Source organism: Setaria italica, chromosome VIII (genome assembly GCF_000263155.2).
Source record: "Setaria italica strain Yugu1 chromosome VIII, Setaria_italica_v2.0, whole genome shotgun sequence".
Lineage (NCBI taxonomy): Eukaryota > Viridiplantae > Streptophyta > Magnoliopsida > Poales > Poaceae > Setaria > Setaria italica.
Window position 1 is genome coordinate 938,645 of NC_028457.1, and position 20,213 is coordinate 958,857.

A 20,213-nucleotide genomic window follows, 5' to 3' on the forward strand; every position below is an offset into this window, starting at 1 on the left:
TTGGGCTTGCCGGAGAAGCGACGGCGGCGGTGTGGATAAGGGCGGCGGCAGCCGTTGCAGGAGGAGACCACGACGAGTGGAGTGGTTGTCGCCATTGCACTCACTGCTCCGGACGGGAGGTCCTCCGAGGCCTGAAAAGAAGAGGCAGAATTTTCAGCCCATCTCCAATTCGCTGTTAGGCGGCCCACTTCCCGCGGAACAAACAGCATGGCCCAGAGTTTGTAGAAACCGGACCTGCAATTGAAACCTCACCGGTCACACCTTAATTTTTTTGGATATGTGTCAGAATAATAGTCAGCGTTTTTGTTCAAAAGTCGGACCCTAGACTTTTTAGAGGGGATTTGGTGTGGTGTATAGTAGTTTGAACTTTGAAACTCAATTGAAGTCTTGAAGATTTGGGTTGAAACTAAAAAGGTCAAATTAGTTTGGTTTGCCATCGGAAAAGGAGCTAAGTGGTTTGGATTGGTTCGTGCGAAACAATATGTGGGGTGGCTTTGAATTTGGTTCAAGTGTGTTAATGATAATATGGATTAGTGTGGTTTTTGCTTGCTTCCCAAACCATTAGACCATTTTTAGTGGCTTAGGAGTGGAATGTAACAGTGAATAAAACTACCTTTACAACAAAAGTTTTAATTTTATTGTTTCAAACGCTAGTCATAACATTTAATTTATGGATAATGTAGAAACTTTTAATTGGACAAGTGTCCGATGGAACAAAATGAATTTCTAGCCCTCAATAGATATGTGGAAGAGTGTCATCGCGTTGGTAAAATTTGTAAATTAAGTTTCATTGATATGAAACTCATTTCTTCTCTCTTTCTATTTCCTATGCAATGTCACTATACTTGTTTATGCGACACATCATTTACGGAGATTGAAACTTCCACCTGTAGCTTCATTCGCATGTGAAACCAATTGACTAATGTATCGACAACTGAACGTTCATTATTCACATTACAAACATAAGCCATGCAGCTTTGCAAGAAAAATATTTTAGGAGGGAGGAAGTTTGCGAAAAGAGTAGATTTGAATGTATGGATTCTTTGTGTTTTAGGATGGATGAAGTTTGCAAAAAGAGTACACTAACAAAACAGTTAGAATGAAAAAACTAAATGGCAACCTATTTATAAGTACACCACTTAGCCCTTTCTTCTTTGTCCTTACTCGAGTTTGAAATCCACCAACAATGTCCATCTCCACATGATCATCATATCAATCCATCTAGCCAAACCCCTCTCGTATCATAAGCTATGCATATAATGTCTTTCCCAATCTTTTTTTAGATTTTCACAAATGGTACCATTAACGTGGACCGCGATAATAAATTGCATTAGCATCGAGGAGTTATTACGTCAAACATTAGGGGAGGAGGAACTTGTTGCATTAATTAGATGATAATCATCGTTTTTTCCCTAATCATTGTGTCATGATAAAATATATCTACCAAAAGAGAATAGAGGGAGTATTAGGCTATTCTCAATGCAAGTTTCATGAGAGGTTTCAAACTCGTTAAATGACATGCCACATAGATAAAAATGGTGAAAAATTATGAAGAGAGCGGAGTTAAGTTTCATGGGGATGAAACCATACGTACACAGTTAAAACCCTCATTGAGGGCAATTTGTTTCATCTCCATAACTTTTTCTCGATCCTGTGTGGTCATAGCTAGTGTGCCACTACTTAGTTTAGGTACAATTACAAGTGGTTACATATTTATATGTCATATTTAATCTCAACACCATACAAGGATTAAATACTATGAGTAGCCTATAAAATCATGATATGAAACTGTACATTGTGAGGGACTGTTTCATTCATCAACTTAAATCTTTGAGTATGATGTGTGTCTCTTGGAAATGATATAGTGAAACTTTTTACTAAAAATGATCTTAGTACATGTTTGGATGTGTTATTGCTAAAGTTTAGTGAACGCTAAAATCTCACACGGTGTCACGCCGCCTCCTCCCCTGCGGTGTCACGCCTCTTCCTCGTCTTGTTGACGCCCCCGCGCGGCCGCGCCGCATCTCCTCGCTCGGCGCTTGCTCCTCAGGGGGGAAAAAAAAAACTAACCCTAGCAGCTGGCGGGCGGCGGCGCCGGCCATCTTCTGATCTTCCCATCTCCGTTTCTCCCACTCCTTTCAAAGTCCAATCCGGCAATCGCAATCCCCAAGAGCCAAGGCAAGGACCAGGCCGGAGGAGCGAAGCGTGGAGGTCATGGCGTGGAGCCAAGCCATGGACGCGACTTGTTAACCCTACCCCACCGCCGGTCATGGCGTCTGCAGCGGCGGCCGCCGGCGAAGCCTCCACCTCGGGGTCCGCTGCGAGGGAGAAACCCATCGTCGTCCGGGTCAAGCGCAAGCCCTCACAGACCCGCCCGGATGCTTTCTGTGAGCTCCCCTCCCCTCTCCTTTTCCCTTCCTCCTTGAATTTCTACCGGATAAATAAAAGGAGAGGTTATGACAAATTCTTTTTTGTCTGCTCTATCAGGGCTAGAGATTAATGAGAGGCCGGCGAAGAAGGCGATGCTCGATTTCTCCAGCCTCTCCATCTCCGAGCCCTCCTCTTCCTCCGCCGGTGCTGAAGGTACAATCCAAACAGAATGCAACCTTGGCACAATGATACTTGCCAAAACGATTCTGCCACCGTGCATCGATACTGTAAATGTCATGTTACCAAACTCTCCTCATTCAGACGAAGAAGAATATAGACTGCAAAGAACATACTAGTGTGGTGCCGCCTCCACCTGCAAAATGTCTTACTGTCTTGCCATGCACACAGCTTCAGAGGAACAACCACGGGTCAAGAAGCTTCTTGTTCAACACATCGAGACAGTGCACCATTCTGAAGCTGTTGAAGATGTTTTGCACTCTCTTTTGGTAATATTCCTATCCTTTTACATTTGCTATTTTATTTTTCTGTTTCTTGTTATATTGGCTTGGCATCCAGACTTGGCATCTTGGCATGGCATAGCTGTTTCTTAGCTCATCTTTAAATTTCAGTTGATGTCTCATTTCTCATTAGCATTCTTCATGGGACCTCCTGTTATTTTTCTTTTCCGTGGACTCCATCAATATGTCTTTTAAATTTTAATCTCCATCACATCTTGAATGCCGTTTTGGAGTTCAAATACTGCAACTGAACAGCTTCTTTGAAATGAAAGAAATGTTGCCATTTGTACTTTAAATATTCACTTGCATGGAAAAGAGGACTCAGTTTCTGTTATGCATTAAAACATGGTTACACGATGGATGGATCAACAATACCTGTTCCATACAAATGTGTAAGAGTTTTTTTGGTAAAAAGTTGCACTTGTTTTTGCAGCTTGCTGACTCAGCTATCAAAGAGATGAAGAGCAAGACAAAGCAGTGGAATGACAGAATCAAGCAAGACAAAGTAAGCAACACTTTGTGCTACTGTCTTCCTAATTAATTTTGTTTTTGCTGGTTCTCACGAGGATCATGTGCTAATCGAATCTTTTAGTTTTACCTTGACTGTTGCTGTCAGTAGCATTTGTGATCTTGGAAATAGTGTTTTTCGTATCTAGCTGTTGACATGAGTTTTAGTTGGTTAAATTCTAAAATGAACTGTTCTTGTGCCAACAGAAATCAGACCAGCTACGGTCAGCAGCCAGACAGAGGCATGAGGTACACAGATCCTATTATTCTCACAGCAGTCAGTTCTTGAATCTTGATTCTCAAGTTTTGTACGAGTACTGATGAGGCAATGAGTTTGATGGATGATGTAGATCATGAAATGTGCCACAAATCAAGCATAGAATTAACTATAGGTGGAAACTAAGTGGTTGTTTGGATCTCATGAAAAGCATTTCTGTTTTAGTAAAAACACGTTTTAAGAGAATTATCTGTAAAACCAGTTTTAGTTAGTTATTTAGTTACCCTTATATTTTACGGGTTCTTTGTTTGGTCAGCCAACACGAAAATTAGTTTTAGCCGCACGTTGTTTGGATTAAAAAAAAATTATACATGCATCTCTCTCGACCAAAGACCCAACCAAGATAGAAATCGACATTGCTGTTCTCTCCAGTTTGGCTCTCCACTACACTCTCCTCTCGGTAGCACGGCCACCGCCGCAATTACCTGCACCACAGCTTCTGCAGGATGATGCAAATATGTAGCATCTTGTTCCCATCGATTTTGTACAACGTGAACGATCAAATTATAGCCCACACAGCATGAGCGAGAGGAGAATAGCCTTTTCCGTTAGGGGATCCCATCGATTTCTCAAAGCTGGTTCTCGTAAAAACGGGGCATACTTGTTTCCCACAAAACGCACAATTCGGGTTCTACAGAGAACGAGTTTTCCTTAAACTTGAGTTAGTTAGATTATCCAAACAATATTTTAGGGGTAGTTAGGCTAAAACGAGGTTTAGGAGTTTTGGTTTCCGCAAAACATGTGATCCAAACAACCCCTAAGGGTTCATGTAATCATTCTGCGCATGTTTAAATACATGATTCACCGATCACCATTGTCAGCATGCTAAACATTTCCCTTCTCCATGTCTTGAGGGTCAATTTGTGTTTCTTCTGTAATATTTATGTGTACTTTCTACTTTGTTACATGTAGTCCTGTGTTAAGTTTGCTGCACTTATTCTGATTGATGCATAGTTGACTAGTGCATCAGTGCATCTCAAAACAATCCTTTAGTATATTTTTAAGTGTTTGCAACATTGCTACTTCTGGATTCTGTTGCTACTTTTATATGTCACCACCTCAGCCTGCAAGTATACACAGGTTGTCTAGGTTGAGCCTGATTACCACAATATTCTGTGGAAACGCTCAGGTCAGCCAATCTAGGTTAAAAGTGGTGCATCCCAGATGTGCTTATCGGTTGGGTGCTAAAAAGCTAGGTATGCAGATACAACTACAAAGATTATGGGCTAAATTAACAATTCCATGGTGGACAGTGCCAAACCCTGTTTCTGGACACTTGTTTGTGTTGAGTAATGTTGATGGGCTTAGTCCGATACAGACATACACAAATATGTGGCTGTGTTGAGTAATATTTGATAGTTGCAAGTTACAAATAGTTCTTTGAGAGTAGCATAGAATTCCCAAGGACCTATTGTACCAAGTTATTCCCGTTTAGCTAAGTAGGGCTAATCCCAGTAGTTGCTATAGCATGGGCCTTGGCATGTTAGCTTATGCGCATCAATTTCATGAGGGTGGTGCTGTTCCTTAATTCCTGAAAGTAGAAATATGTGATCAAGTACTTTATGGTGCTCTGCTTCAGGCAATCGGGCATCGTTATGCATGGTTTTGTTTATTGACCCTTTACAGGATGTGGGAAGAAATGCTCGCTTTGCACAAATATGGAAGAGTCGGAAAGGACAAAAGAATGAAGCTGATGAATCATTAAGAGAAATATGCCATCTTTACGACGCTGTCCAAGTAGATACTGATGAAGAGAAGCATCCAGCAGAACCACGGCAAGTCTTGCTTTCTAGCAATTTGCCAGGTCTTTGAATTTAAAGTTGTATTGTTGTAAGTTATCTTACAATAGTCCCTGCAGGATCACTTCTTTCGAAGAGGGTGCTGTTTTGTGCAACTTTCTTCCACTTATACGGGAGTACTTGCCATCAGCTGCTGAGGAAATTGAGTCGGATATTATTTCATTGGCACAATCAGAAGGTATGTAAGCTTCTTGCCTTGAGACGATCTCAACATTAGTGGAAACTTTCTTGGTGGTTTCATTAGTAATAAAAGAAGTGAGTTCAAGACTACTGTTGCTGAAAGTAGTAAAGGTGAACAGTTTAGCTCCCACGCTAGTTTTGACAAGCCTAAATTTTCTGACAAGCAGATTCAGAAGTTTATGACATCTATACTGTCAAGGAGGTGGATGATACAAACATGGAGGATACCTCGGCAGCTTCATATCCACGGTAAATGTGAATCACATGTGGTAACTCTGTCCTGTTCTCTTGAGGGTGTCTTCTAAACGATTTTTGACTGTCAGGTTACAAGTAGATGATGGCGAAGATGAATGTTACGACGATGACTACCCGTATGACACAGATGATTCGAATGGTAATTGCACAATCATTTTGCTCCCCTAATTGATGGTGAGAATTGAGGTCCTTTGTTATTTTTGTTAGCTTAACTTTTCCATCTCGGAGCATGCAGCTGAAGACAATCCACTTTTTGATTATCCTGAAGAACTGTCAGAGGATGAGGATGAGGATGAGGATGATGGTAGCAATGACGAGGACCCATTTGGAGACATGGAAGGTTCTGGCTCTGAGTATGAAAAGGAAGAAGTAGACGTGGAAGAGGACGAACAGCGGTGATATAAAATCTTAGGGAAACGTGCAGTTGTAAACGTGTGCTGAATGTAATGTGAGGAAGGAACGATTACTGAATCTTTCTGCTGCTCGTGCTGAGAGATGAATGGAGTTGCTCAGCATTGTGCATCACTTGGTAAACACTGTAATTACTATTCGTTTTTCCTATATAATCGTTTTTCTACGCACCTAGTTATATATTATGTCTAGATGCACCTAGTTATATATTATGTCTAAAGTAAAATCTATATACATAGAAAAGTCTTAAAACGAATAGTAATTGGGTGCGGAGGAAGTACGTTGGTGTATGATAAGGTGTGACCTATACACTATGCGTCTAAACAGCCGTTTAGTCTGTTTAAACAGTGTTGCTCAACAGAGGCCTCCCGTGTTGTTTAGGCCTTAAATGGTGAATTAAATGGTTGGACTTTAAACCCTGTTTAAACCGTTAAAAACCATCTAAATAGAATCAAATTAAATGTGATTAGATAAGCTAAATGATCATTTAATTCATAATTTAGTCAATAGGAGGATTACAACTACCACAATTAACGCTAAACTAATTAGCATTGTAAGTATATAAAGTGTTGTGCGATTCAGATTTCTTCCAAAAAAAAATATTTGGTAGAACTTACATTTTACATTTGTAAATATGTAGATTTTGTAGCATATTTAACTTTTATATATATATAAATATTTTATGTATATTTTAGTGTTATTATACAAAACTGTTTAGGTCGTACCGGTCTAAACGTTAAATAAAGAGGTCGTACCGGTCTAAACGTTAAATAAAGGTGACCGACTGTTTACGGATATTCACCTGCATCACCCAGAGGAGAAGGTCAAAGGAGTTCTTGGGAATTTCAAAATGTCAGCTGTGCTGCTTGATTTACTGCTGAAATGTGATGCGACGTTAAAAAAGAAGCCCATGGGACTGCCAAACCGGCCGCCGGCCTATGAAGGCCCACAGGAGGAGGATGCGGACAGCCCATGGCCCATTCAAGGACTGCGAGCCTGGGACATTCGAGACATATCTACCAACGCCACGTGTGGTACGACGAAACGGCGAAGAAAAACTGAACAAGAAGGGAAGCGCGGCGTTGGGGGACAAGAGCCGAGACGCGGCTGCCGGAAGACTGAAGACTCCCTCCGATCCATCCATCCTAGCGTCCTGGCGGCATCCACCATTCCGGTAGATGAATTGCTATCGTCTTTTGTTCTTTCGGTTTTCCCCTTCGTATTTAATTTGGTTGAGATTGTTGGATCTCTCACCTACTGATTCCCTTCCAATACCTCATCTCCTGATTCGGTTCCGCACTAAGCATATCGCCGTCACTGTAAGGTCGTCTGATTCGATTCCTGCAAGAATTTGCAGCTTTCCTTTATCCAGAGAAAGTATAAACCTAGTTCTTCTTAAGGGTTTTATTTATTTATTTTATCTTATAATAACACAAGAAAGAAAGAAAATAAATAAATAAATGGCTTCTGATGTCATGTGGAGGCATGGTCCGTGCACCTGCTGGAAGCTCCGATGCCTTTGCTGATTGGAGATGCGTTTGGTCCTTTCCTTCTTGATGATAATTGTACCACCTTTTTGTTGCTTGTGCAGTTGTGCTTCCTTTGCTCTAAAAGGACCTCATGCCTTGCTCTTCAGTTGTGTTTCCTTATCAGTCTAATCTTTCATAGCCTTCCAATCTGTTGCTAGCGCCACCATCTTTTCCTTTTACTCTACTTATTATGCAGCTTCATTGCTTGGTTGCACATTGAATATCCTTACTAATGGGAGCACTACTAGCAGATTTCTCTTCTCTGGACAACCATATCAAACATGAGGGAATCGCCTTCAACACAAGGGGAACCATCTACATCTGCTATGGTATGTGGACTTTCCAAATTTTATCTGCTGTTAACCCATGCACTGAACGGCCATAACTTTGTTCAACTCTCAGTCCTTTTTCTGTCACGCTATGAACCAATTGACCATGAGCCTCTTTTCTCAATTGTTCTTGATGTAAACCTTAAAGTGATCATAGTACACTGATCATATCTACTCTATCCTTGGAACCCCTGTTATTCGAATACCAAATTAAAAAAAGTTTTAGTGTAAAGGCTTACGATACGAGTTTTATAGTATTGCGCCCGACCTAATTTGGTGATTTCATAAATGCTTGAAAACATGTTCATCATTAAGTAAGAAAAACAGCACAACTAAATCTCATTGATTTTATATGTAAATGTTCAAATCAGGCAAAAGTTTTGTACCTGTACTTAATTTCTTTGGTTATTTCTTTTTATTTAACAGCTACTTGATTAATACAGGTTGATCATAGTTGCTCAGCTGACAGGGTTGAAGATTCACAATTGTTCCTCTCTGTACCCTCTTTAAATCAAGCTGCATCTTATCTTGCCCAGACAGCTTCATTTCTCACACAGTGCCTCCCTGTACCTGGTTATGTGGGTTAGTTCTTTTTCTTTCTTCAGAAAAATGATTCCCTATGTCGATTGAACAAGTGACGTGGGCTCTTATGGTAATTCCATTTTAACAAATTGATCGTGTTTATTATCTTAATGCAGGTCTACCTGAGGAGGGCCAGGAGTTAGTAGCACTGCCACCTGCATCGGTAGTAGACAGGCTTTCTGCTCAGACTTCTTCCGCAGAGTCTGCTGGCACCAACTCATCCCTTGGTCAGACAGGTTGCAGTGGAAGCCCCTCTCCAGAAAGCACAGGTCAAATGGTGCCCTCACATGTTTTTCAGAATGGAGCTTCACTGTTCCAAGGGTACAGTTTGCTCTGGAATCTTTCTTTTTTGTTCCTTCTGATGCAAATCCTAATCCGTGCATTAAGGAGTCAATGCATAATGTGCTGTACTTCTCATAGAATTTGCCATGCTGTGGATCTGTCTTGCCCATACTGAAGAGTAAACTCTACATTAGAGAGTAGAAAATGGGCACCATTCTGATGCAATTTTTAAAAATAAATTTGGATGGGAAATCAAATTTAGTGGATGTAATAATCTTTCATAACATGGTATGTTCCTTTGATAATATGTTGTGCAGCCTTGTAGAGCGTGCTCGGAAAACTGTTCGTGGTTCGGCAGATGATATCGGCTGGCTCCAAAGGGATCAAAGCTTACCTACAACTGAGGATGGGACAGCCAGATTCTTGGAGATTTTGGACTCTGTGAGGTCAGCAAAACTACTAAACTAGACGTCAGTGTTGATGATTTGTAAAAGATGCTTTTAATGAAAGATGTAATATGAATTATATCTCATGTGGACCATCTCACTCTTCAGAAAAAATGAGCACAAGCTACCTGATTCAGTTGTTTACTTGTTGGTTCCAGGTTAGTCAGTTACCATTTAATTGTGAGCTGTGTTTCTATGTTACCGTTCCAACTTTTTATGCTAATGTTTCTATAGGTTTGTTTAGTAACCACGGACCGCTTTACTTTGTCAAGACAAAGGCATACTTCTCCAAGATGGGTCTAGCTTGTCATATTGCCAAAATTCATAGTGAGGTACTTCCATACATTAGCCTGTAATTTGCCTCTTGATATTTATTTTAATTAAGCAACACATGATTTGCAGTCTTCAGTAAGTAAAAATGCACGAGAGATAAAGGAATACATAGAAGAAATATACTGGGGATCAAGGAAACGAGTGCTACTTCTTGGTCATAGTAAGGGCGGTGTAGATTCGGCTGCAGCCCTCTCCCTCTACTGGCCACAGCTGAAAGACAAAGTCGCTGGTTTGGTATTAGCTCAAAGCCCATATGGAGGAAGCCCAGTTGCTTCAGATATCCTGCGAGAGGGGCAGCTTGGTGACTATGTCAGGTTGCGTAAAATCATGGAGGTCTTGGTATCCAAAGTCCTCAAGGTATTTGCCTTTGATCATTCCAGCCACTAACCAGCTTGCCTACTAATGAGTGATAGTGTTCTTGACTCTGTTCATTGTGTTATCTTCAGGGTGATGTGCAGGCTCTAGAAGATTTGACCTATGAAAGGAGGAAAGAATTCCTGCGACAGCATCCATTGCCTCAGGAGGTTCCAATTGTATCATTCCACACAGCGGCAAGCATCACTCCTAGCGTGCTCACCGCACTTTCTCACGTTGCGCACTTGGAGCTCCCGATTGCTGCCGATGGCAATTCCACCAGGATACCGGTTGTAATGCCACTTTCAGCTGCAATGGCAGCATGCTCTCAACTTCTGGTGGCAAGGTATGGCGAGAAAAGTGATGGTCTTGTGACAAGGAAGGATGCTGAAGTTCCTGGATCAGTGGTGGTCAGGCCAGAGCGGAAGCTAGACCATGCTTGGATGGTGTATTCCTCGCTGAAAGAAGAGCCTGGGGATCAGGCGGACACGTCGCAGGTATGCGAAGCCCTGCTGACTCTTCTTGTAGAGGTTGCACAGAAAAGGAGGCATGAGGTGGCCATGAAAGATGAGTGAAACTACTTGTTAGTGTTACCGTAGACTTTATTTGGTGCTGTCTGTACAGAGTTGTGTCCAAATTAACATATGCCCAAAGTGCTTCTGGGCCTGTTTTTCATTGGTTCACAGAAGCTTATTGTGTTCCGAGGCACAGCACCTCACAATCAAACCACAGTGACCTTTTTGGCTATTAATTGGTTGCACATTTTGAGTCGGTGGTTAACCCGTAATCAACCTAACCTGGTTTACGACATGAGAATCGAACCATCATCAGACTGTGGAAACAGAATGAAATGCATGCTGATGAGTTCCCAGAAACTAGAGGAGAGCCTGATGGCCAATGCTACTCTCATTCTCTGGAGGAGCAGAGTCATTTGCCATCAGTGGTAAGTTATCATCAGTTTGGCAACAGCAAAGGATGAGTTTCAATTCTTTGCTCATCTCCTCTCTTTAGGACTTTGCTCATACTTCTTTTCTTTTTTTTACCGATAGGCGTGTCATGCAGGTACAATAGTATATTGTGCATGATTGCACAAACTCGATCTCCTCTTGTGCGTGCGACGACAAATATAAAGCTCTTGTCACCCTCTGCAACTCTCTAGACAAGGAAATTCCTTGCAAAGCCTATATATTCCACTTGCAGGCACGCGGCCCTCGTGTTGCCAGCACACACAGGGAGATGTGGCCGGCCTAATTTTTTTTTTAAGACGTGGATATCACGTTTTTCGTTAAGAAGAAGAAGGGGTAAGGGATAAGAAGGAATGTTTGAAGAGGTACAACAACACTTCACCGTGATACACATACAGCACTGCATTCCAAATCTTAGAAATAACCCATCACACAATATAAAGGACTAAGCCTGACGAAGCGGAAGGTCACCGAGCACCGAGCCCGAAGAGATGTGGCCGGCCTATTCTCAAAACCCATCTTCATTCTCCAGACAATCAAACAACAGAATCAATTGTATCATTGTATGTTCGTTCACAGATTCCATGATCGGACTAGAATACATCTTCTTTAATTTCCCGCATGCGTACGTCGGCCAAAAAAGACGATCACGAGTCATCCGCTAGTCAAGCACGCCATATACAACTTGCATTATTATTATACTATATAAGTAGCAGTAGTTTGTTTTTCTAATGCACTTCACAGCACGTGCTTCAATTCAAGGTGACTCGATCGACTATTAGCACAGTCCTGTCAATTAAGAATACAATTCAATGCGGTCAGGCCCGTCGTCCGCCGCCGCCCCTCCCTGTCACGCCCGGGGGCGTGCCGCCCGCTTTCCGTCGCGTCCGTGGGCACGCACGCCGCCGGGGAGCTGCTCACCACGCCGCTGTCCTCGCGCCTCCCCTACCGGACCTTGCCCTCGCGCCTTCACCCCGTCCGGCGCGCCGGCGAACCTCGCCCCACCTCCGCATCACCTTCCGCGCCCCGCATCACCTTGCAAATATGAGGTTGGACACCAAGACATATATGATATGGAGACTATGACGCAGAATGGCGTAGTCTACATGGAAGATAGGAACAAGTCGAGGATTAGGAACTCATCTAATCTAATCCGACTAGTTTTCTTCTAATCAACTGACATGTAGTTCTGCCCCCGGCAATATAAGGTGAGGTAGGGACCCCTCCAAAGCAATTCAATCCAACCAACACATAGGACGTGGGTTATTACGCTACACGAACCTGTCTAAATCGTGTGTCTGCGTTTACCTTAGAGTTCCTGATCTCGACAAGCCCCACTAACCAAAACACGACCTCGGGCACCCCCTAGTAGGTTGCCGGATCTAAACACCGATAGGTGGCGCGCTAGGTAGGGGCTCTCGTCGAGAATCCACTAGTGCACTCGATGGCACAAGTCATCATCAAGCCAATCGTCACGTTTGAAGCAGGCGCGGCGTTCGTCTTCGGCTCCTAGTTTGCGTCGCAGACAGCGCTGAAAATTTCCGCTGCCACGTTGCGTCAACCTCAGAGAAGAATCAGCAAATCATGAAGCTCCAGCGTCAAGCTCTGCAGGATCTTGTTGAGAATTTCAGCGAATTTTCAATTTCTGACTTAGTTAGAGGCTGGGGGGACGAGTCCGAGTACAACTCCACTTCTTCCGCTGGTCGAATTGAACTCCACGAGCCGGCACATAAGCCATCGTGCGAGTCGGATTACTGCTAGAATCGATTCCCGTTCGGACTCCGCAACACGACCACTAATTATCACGCTACCCTGTCCAGATCACAATCCGATACGGATACAATCGAGGATTTCGACTACTACTCGGACCCGTACGTAAAACTTTTTTATTGGGTCCACAACAGGGCCTGGTAATCACATCAACCGCCAAGGCAGATTCGTCTACTGGCTCAACATGAAGCCACCTGCTCTTGCCAAGGATGACGATTCACGCCTCATCGCCTACCTCGACACCCTCCCGTACCAGGAAGAAACTCCTCTATCGCCCATCTATGAGAAAGGTGGCATCACGAAGGTCATCACTTCAAGTTCGGGAAGCTATTCCCTAGAAAGAGAACTCTTTGCTATCATTACTGGACAAGAGGACGAAGAAGAAGAGCAACAGGATAGAAACCCGCGACATGAGCATCACCAAGATGACATCTCGCAGGATGAGCTTACCGCCAACGTTGTCAAAGAAGAGACTGAAACTCAAAGAACTCGACGACGAGCAAGGAACACTGCAAGAGCAGAGCGTCACTGCCACCTTGCAGCAGACCTACCAATCCAGAACTTAGATAACGCCTTTGAAGCAGTTCAAACACATCACCATCGTACTTCCCTGGCTACCGTTGTGTCTATTGATCTCATCACCCGCGTGATGCCTCAGAACAAATATACCGGACAGTTGGCTCAACTGGTGGAACTCGCATACGAACAATTCGATCAGCAGAATCTGATACAGTCAGTCCAACGCTCCCTATCCCAGTGTAGTCAACATGGCAGTAGCCATAGAGGCCCTCCGTCCAGACCAAACCAACTCGAAGGCGCCAGACCAAGCCAAACTGGAGCTGAAGGTAGTCGGGTAGGATTCTCGGGAGGCCATGGCCATCGTGGGGCTCACCCAGAACCCGAATGCCCAACAGAAGACCTCCGCAACAAGATCAACACCAGCCGCGACGCCCGTACCATCATCGACGGACGACACCGTAAGCGCGAGTAAGAAGTCGAACATCCAGAAGATGATTCTGATGGGTTGAGCCGTCTCAAGACGTGTGAGGAGGCAATTCTACCTAAAAAGTCCAAACCTCTGGGTACGATGGCAAGCAGGATCCAGTTCAATAGCTACGGTGATACTCGCTGTCAGTACAAGCAGCTGGGGAAACGACGATACTAAAGTCATCTACTTCCCCATCTGCATGGAGAAAGCGCCACACGTATGGCTCAAATTATTGGATAAGAACTCTATTGACTCGTGGAAGGATCTCAAGGTAGCGTTAACCAATAACTATGCAGGAGCAATGCAGCGTCCTGGTAACAACGGAATTGACTTATCTCAAGTTAAACAACAAGAAGGTGAGACCCTGCAGAGCTACTTACGTCTCTTCTTCGACAAGAAGGACACAATCGTGGACATCACGGAGTGCGACGCTATAGATTGCTTCCAGAACGGCCTCCACGACCGCCGGATGTCCAGGACTTCGACAGAAGATGCCCCGCTGATGTTAAATCTCTCAAGATCATGGTACAAGCGTGGGCAGATGAAGAAGATAGGGAGACCGAAAGGTCTGAGTAGGGCAGATGAAGAAGATAGGGAGATCGAAAGGTTCGAATCTAATCACAACAAAGGTCAGAATAACAACAATCAGAATAATGGCCAACGCAACGATAAGAACCACAATGATCACCCCAATAATGACAACCAAAATAACTACTCGGGAGGTCATAATCGCAAGCGAAAGCCGGACAATACTGTCGTGGCAATTTCGCAGTCGTCCATCTACTACCAAGGCTTGCCCCGTCTATGCGCCGCTCGGCCTCATGTCATCCGCCACCGCTGGGGCTCACCTCAACCTCGCCCGCCACAGTCACTCGACCTCGAGTTTCCCCGCGGCCGCCGGTGCTCCCGTGCAGGAGCTCGAGCACCTTGCCGCCTCCCCGCCCAAGGTAGCCTCGCCTGAGGTGGCAGGGACCCAGGGAGAGAAAGGGAGAGATAGAAAGAGAGAAAGGGAGAGATAAAAAGATAAGATAGGCTCACCTGATATGCGGGCCCCACATATTAGGACACATCAGCGTCGAGTCACTGTGTATATTAATGCTGGTTATGGAGATTTGGACGTCGCGTGAACTCATTAACAAGTTCAGGGATTTTAACGTGCATTTTAGAAGTTTAAGGTAGTAGACGACACCTTCTGCTAAGCAGAAGTTTGTGTACCGCCGCCTATTTTGCTCTCGGAAGAAAAACAGAGTCCAATTTCCTGCGAGTAATTTTTTTTTTGCCCCGTGGCGTCAATCGCTCTCCGCTCCTGGCGTTGCCTGCTTCCTCCCGCACCGCACCGCATCGGGACGCCGCTTCCCTAGCTTCTCTCTCCTCCGTTTCTCTCTCTCTCTCTCTCTCTCTCTCTCTCTCTCTCCTCCCGCCGCGTCCAAACCCTAACCCTAAACCCCTACCACAACAACCTCCGGCCAATCTTCCCCACCCCACTGACCTGGCTGCCCCCTCCCGATTCGCCACGCTGCCCCGATTCGATCGATGTAGGTGACCAAGCTCCCCGACCCCATCATGGCTGCGGGCTGAGGACACACGGCCAACAAGCGTCCATGGCATTGGGAGATCTCATGGCCTCCAGGCTCGTCCGCTCCTCGTCCTCTCCGTCGCCGTCGCCGGCCGCGCCCCCGGCGCCGCTGCCGAACCACCACCACAACCACGTCACGGATGACCTCCCCGTCGCCAACGGGCCGGAGCCCAGGAATGGGCTGGAGCCCGCCGAGGTGGAGAAGCCGGAGCCCGTGGCGTACCTGCCCCATGTGGTGGTGCTGTGCGAGCAGCGCCACGAGGCGCTCGACGAGGCCGCGGCCGCCGCCGCCGGGCCCTCCACCACCGGCCTCGTCTCCAAGTGGCGCCCAAAGGACCGGGTAATGGATGCGATCCAGTATGCAGATGCTGTTTCTACTGATTCTGCTATATTAATCGATTGTTTGCTGGATTGGGCGCGTTTCGGCTTCTTGGGATTTGTAGGCCTGCGATTAGCTGATTGAGCTTAAAAATGCTAAATTAGGGGCAGCGGCTGCCGGCTTGTCTGGTGAAGTGGTTATGTTACCATCAAACTCAACATCATTAATCAATTTCGGTTACAAAAACCATTTAACTGCGGTGCTGCCAGATGGAATGAGACCTTGAAGGTTATGGGATAAGTAATGTTTCAATGACTAGTCTTGCAAGCAGGATAATCTTCTGCTTCCCAAGTGTCTCCAAAAGTTGCAGGGGCTCTCAGGGCCAGACTTAAATATCGTCATGCTACCCCTTTACTGTATCGCAGTGATTGGCTTTAATAATAATTAATACAAAAGGGGAATATTGTAGCCTGCTATGACATCAGACTCGTGCACATTCTTAATTTCATTACCAATTAAGTAGATAACCAGTGTTATGACCAGTCTGTTTTCGGATAAAATTTCAAATTACCAAGTAAACAGTATTACCCTGGAGGCCTGGACTTACCTAACAGGTCCTGTCATTGTTGTGATGATCATGGTGGCCTCTGCATACCTACATATACAACAAAATGGAAATTGCGCAATCCTCCAATATTTTTGGGATCCACTAGTTGCTATTGCATTCAGAACGGATGGCTAGTTGCCCTTCCAGGCGACACTGCTTATCAGTGACTGAGTGACTTGCATCACATTGTTAAAGAAATACTTAAGTCTCACTGGTGAAGTTGAAACATGGACAAAACCTGGACTGTGGATTGTGTCGTTTGGTAGCCAGTGGCTGACGTAAAGTTCCCTGCCCAAGTTATTAGTGTCAACAATGGAGGCTTAAAGAATGCTTATGAGATTCCACTGTAACAAAGCTGGCATGCAAGCGTGCAGTGGTTTCAGGTATGCCACATTGTGCATATTGCAATGGCATGAAGCACCAGACCAGATGGAAAATAGGGTGTTTTAGTTCATGTCAATGGACATATGTGATTGCTGGATCGGAGGTTTTAATGGTAAAGATGACATTGCCGTACATGGAGTGGAAATCAATTGAACATTGTGAGCCTTAAAGTCCCTGGGTTAATTTTAGATATTACCAATGCTCTTGGCAAAGAATGCAGACGTTCCATTTTACTATATTTTTTTTGAGATTTTGCAGAACCACTTGGTGTACAATATATCATCTTAAAGTGCCTTCGATGTTTGCAGCTTATGTCTACTTGTCTGAGGATCACTTTGACTTTTAGCAACCCAGTTTTGTGCTTTTTAAACGATGCATGCAGAATAGTACAATCTGCATACTGCATTAATCTACTGTGTCATTGGCTGCCTACTTTGGTTTGAGTGTTGGTCTGCAGCACAAATTACTATGTCATTATGGAATTTGTAGCTATTTAATGTTTCTATTATCTCTGGCCATGAGATGATTCTCCATATTTTCTTGTATGTTGACTGCATCTTTTACATGACATTTGCTAATGATGGATTTGGTTGTACAGATGAAGACTGGATGTGTTGCACTTGTACTATGTTTAAACATAAGTGTTGATCCACCAGATGTAATTAAAATTTCCCCTTGTGCAAGAATGGAGTGCTGGATAGGTAAATGCTTATTCGATTCGGCTCATCTTCATATGGATATGCTCTGCGAGTTAGGATGCACTGGAACTGCTTTTCACCATTTGATTGAAACTGTGTCTTGCTTTTCTCAATGCCAAGTGAAATATTGTTAACTGGATGTAACAGCTACAATGAAACTGTCTGGCACCTACTGTTCCCATATGACATTATTTTGCTTCATTTTAGCTGATTTTACGCATCTATCCCATAGTTGAATGTGTATAACTGGCATTTGGTGGTAGAGGAATTAAGACTTTGTAGTGTAAGATACTGCATCTCTTGGAATTTTTTGTCGAGAATGTGGAAAATTCACTGGATTTTAGGCATGATAATTCATATTTGTTGATAGATTTGTACTTAAATACTGTTATTGCACTCGGGTATTGCCTTGACATATGTTCATTTTTGTTTCTTTCTTTTCAGATCCATTTTCTATGGCACCTCCTAAAGCCCTTGAAAATATCGGAAAAACATTGCACTCACAGTATGAGCGCTGGCAACCTAAGGTGAGGAACTTGCTTTCCTGTTTAACGTCTGTGGTATTTTGAATTTTGATGTTGATTGTTTGCATCTTCTTGTCCTAAATCCTAATGTCACTTGCAGGCTCGTTACAAGCTTCAGCTAGATCCAACAGTGGAGGAAGTGAAGAAGCTTTGTAATACTTGCCGCAAGTATGCCAGATCAGAGAGAGTACTTTTCCATTACAATGGCCATGGTGTCCCAAAGCCTACAGCTAATGGTGAGATTTGGGTGTTTAACAAGGTAAATGTTACTAAGACACTGTATTACTTGCTGCATGTACTTATCATAGGCGCTTCTCATGAAATGGTCTTTTTTGCATTTTGTTGCAGAGTTACACACAGTATATTCCCCTTCCGATTACTGATCTTGATTCATGGCTAAAAACACCTTCCATTTATGTTTTTGACTGCTCAGCAGCTGGAATTATTGTGAAAGCTTTTCTAGAGGTATGCTATATGCTTCATTAATGCGTATTTCTCTAATTCTTGAAGTTGAAGGTAATCATGATTTATGTCTCTGTTTCTTTTTGGTTCCAGAGTTATCTAATTTATTTAGTGATTTCTTTTTACTTCAGCGCCTAGACTGGAGTTCTAGCTCCTCTGCATCTTCACAGAAGGATTGCATTCTTCTTGCTGCCTGCGAAGCACATCAAACACTTCCTCAGAGTGCAGAATTTCCTGCCGATGTGTTTACTGCTTGCCTTACAACACCCATCAAGATGGCATTGCACTGGTTCTCTCCCTCCCTCTCCGATCTCCATTGCCTCTTACTTTTTTTATTTAACATCTTGTGCTTACATGGGTTCATGCCTATAAACTATGCAGGTTTTGTAAACGATCATTACTCCGTGGTTCTATGGATCATTCTCTTATCGACCAAATCCCCGGAAGGCAAAATGACCGTAAAACTCTTCTTGGAGAGCTGAATTGGATTTTCACTGCTATTACAGACACTATTGCCTGGAATGTTCTTCCTCATGGTATGGCGTTTAGGAGATAGATATAGTTCTTTTGAGAAAAAGAAAATCAGAGAAGATCATTTGAGTTAAAAAAATAAATGTCTAGCTGTATTGGGTTTATTATAAAGTTTCACACTTTCACTGTGCAGATCTGTTCCAAAGGCTTTTCAGGCAAGATCTTCTGGTTGCTAGTCTCTTTCGCAACTTCTTGCTTGCTGAGAGAATCATGCGATCTGCGAATTGTTCTCCAATTTCTTATCCATTGTTGCCACCGACACATCAACACCATATGTGGTAGCTAACCTGACTAGTTCTTATGTTGTTACATTAGCTGTTCAGTGCATTTTGTAACTTGCTAAATCTCAGGGACGCATGGGACATGGCTGCTGAGATTTGTCTTTCCAAGCTTCCTCAGTTAATTGCTGATCCAAATGCAGAGTTTCAGGTTTCCTACTTGTTACCTAGCCCTTCAAGAAATACAAAGTTGTTGTTAGTATTATTTTGTCATCCTAATGTAATCACTTCAGTATAACCAATTTATCTGTCTTCTAATTCAAACCAGCCAAGCCCATTTTTTACGGAACAGCTGACAGCTTTTGAAGTGTGGCTTGATCATGGTTCTGAGGACAAGAAGCCCCCTGAACAGTTACCTATAGTTCTTCAGGTACAACATTTTTATGTTACAGTTTCGTACAGGTCAATATCATTTGTAAACCCAGTTTAACTCTGTTGAAGTACCTCATTGCCCTTCTCTTCACTTCTATAATTCTATTTTAGTAAAATGTTTTGCATGTTTTCCCCTGTCTACCAGATTTCTTTTCTTGTTTTCTTTTTATTACATCTTGTGTTTTTGTGCAGGTCCTGCTTAGTCAATCACATAGATTTAGAGCACTTGTTCTGCTTGGAAGGTTTCTTGACATGGGACCAAGGGCAGTTGATTTGGTTTGTAGTTGAACTCTTTTGCATGTACCTTTCTACAAGTGTTAGTTATTTATGCTCTGATGAGTACAAACCGCTTTGCCTCAAAGTGTTAGGCCCTGTCTGTGCGAATCTTCCCTTATGTGCTCCAACTGCTTCAAACAAGTGCAATGGAGGTGCGTCAAAATCTTGTGTTCATATGGACCAAAATTTTCTCCGTTGATCAACTTGGCATTCTTCGGTTAAATCAATCGACAAACAAAAGTGATATCGTGGTAAGGGGCAAAAAGGATCGCCTTTCCGGAGCCACAGATC

The 20,213-nt window shown here is 43.5% G+C and overlaps 4 protein-coding genes across 5 annotated transcripts in view; 3 read left to right on the forward strand and 1 right to left on the reverse strand.

The window, feature by feature from the left end:
* The window catches only part of LOC101768632, a 2,809-nt gene extending 2,687 nt beyond the window's left edge, over positions 1-122 (reverse strand). The window contains exon 1 of the mRNA XM_004978504.4: positions 1-122. This exon is cut by the window's left edge and continues 448 nt beyond it. Within this exon, the coding sequence (XP_004978561.1) occupies positions 1-95 (95 nt within the window). The 5' untranslated portion in view covers positions 96-122.
* A 1,843-nt stretch (positions 123-1,965) lies between these two features.
* Positions 1,966-6,495, forward strand: LOC101768220 (RNA-directed DNA methylation 4). Of its 2 annotated transcripts, XM_004978503.2 has the most exons (10): positions 1,966-2,387; positions 2,488-2,583; positions 2,779-2,876; positions 3,322-3,393; positions 3,603-3,644; positions 5,299-5,447; positions 5,531-5,649; positions 5,819-5,900; positions 5,975-6,045; positions 6,142-6,495. In XM_004978503.2, the coding sequence occupies exons 1-10, from the start codon at positions 2,270-2,272 to the stop codon at positions 6,303-6,305; spliced, it is 1,011 nt and encodes a 336-aa protein (XP_004978560.1). In that variant the 5' UTR covers positions 1,966-2,269; the 3' UTR covers positions 6,306-6,495. The 2 variants fall into 2 exon arrangements, with proteins under 2 accessions (XP_004978560.1, XP_022684544.1); XM_022828809.1 differs by lacking the exon at positions 1,966-2,387 and having other exon boundaries at positions 2,692-2,876.
* Positions 6,496-7,337: 842 nt separating this feature from the next.
* Positions 7,338-10,959, forward strand: LOC101767807. The gene is made up of 9 exons (XM_004978502.2): positions 7,338-7,491; positions 8,098-8,175; positions 8,619-8,757; positions 8,874-9,078; positions 9,357-9,485; positions 9,594-9,643; positions 9,720-9,817; positions 9,888-10,175; positions 10,265-10,959. The coding sequence occupies exons 2-9, from the start codon at positions 8,128-8,130 to the stop codon at positions 10,745-10,747; spliced, it is 1,440 nt and encodes a 479-aa protein (XP_004978559.1). The 5' UTR covers positions 7,338-7,491; positions 8,098-8,127; the 3' UTR covers positions 10,748-10,959.
* Positions 10,960-15,242: 4,283 nt separating this feature from the next.
* Positions 15,243-20,213, forward strand: part of LOC101767407 (regulatory-associated protein of TOR 2) — a 10,213-nt gene continuing 5,242 nt past the window's right edge. Inside the window, exons 1-11 of the mRNA XM_004978501.4 lie at positions 15,243-15,811; positions 17,380-17,482; positions 17,924-18,006; positions 18,104-18,262; positions 18,352-18,468; positions 18,597-18,754; positions 18,847-19,001; positions 19,130-19,274; positions 19,347-19,425; positions 19,543-19,644; positions 19,839-19,922. Of these exons, the coding sequence (XP_004978558.1) occupies positions 15,497-15,811; positions 17,380-17,482; positions 17,924-18,006; positions 18,104-18,262; positions 18,352-18,468; positions 18,597-18,754; positions 18,847-19,001; positions 19,130-19,274; positions 19,347-19,425; positions 19,543-19,644; positions 19,839-19,922 (1,500 nt within the window). The 5' untranslated portion in view covers positions 15,243-15,496. The remainder of the gene's footprint in view (positions 15,812-17,379; positions 17,483-17,923; positions 18,007-18,103; positions 18,263-18,351; positions 18,469-18,596; positions 18,755-18,846; positions 19,002-19,129; positions 19,275-19,346; positions 19,426-19,542; positions 19,645-19,838; positions 19,923-20,213) is intronic.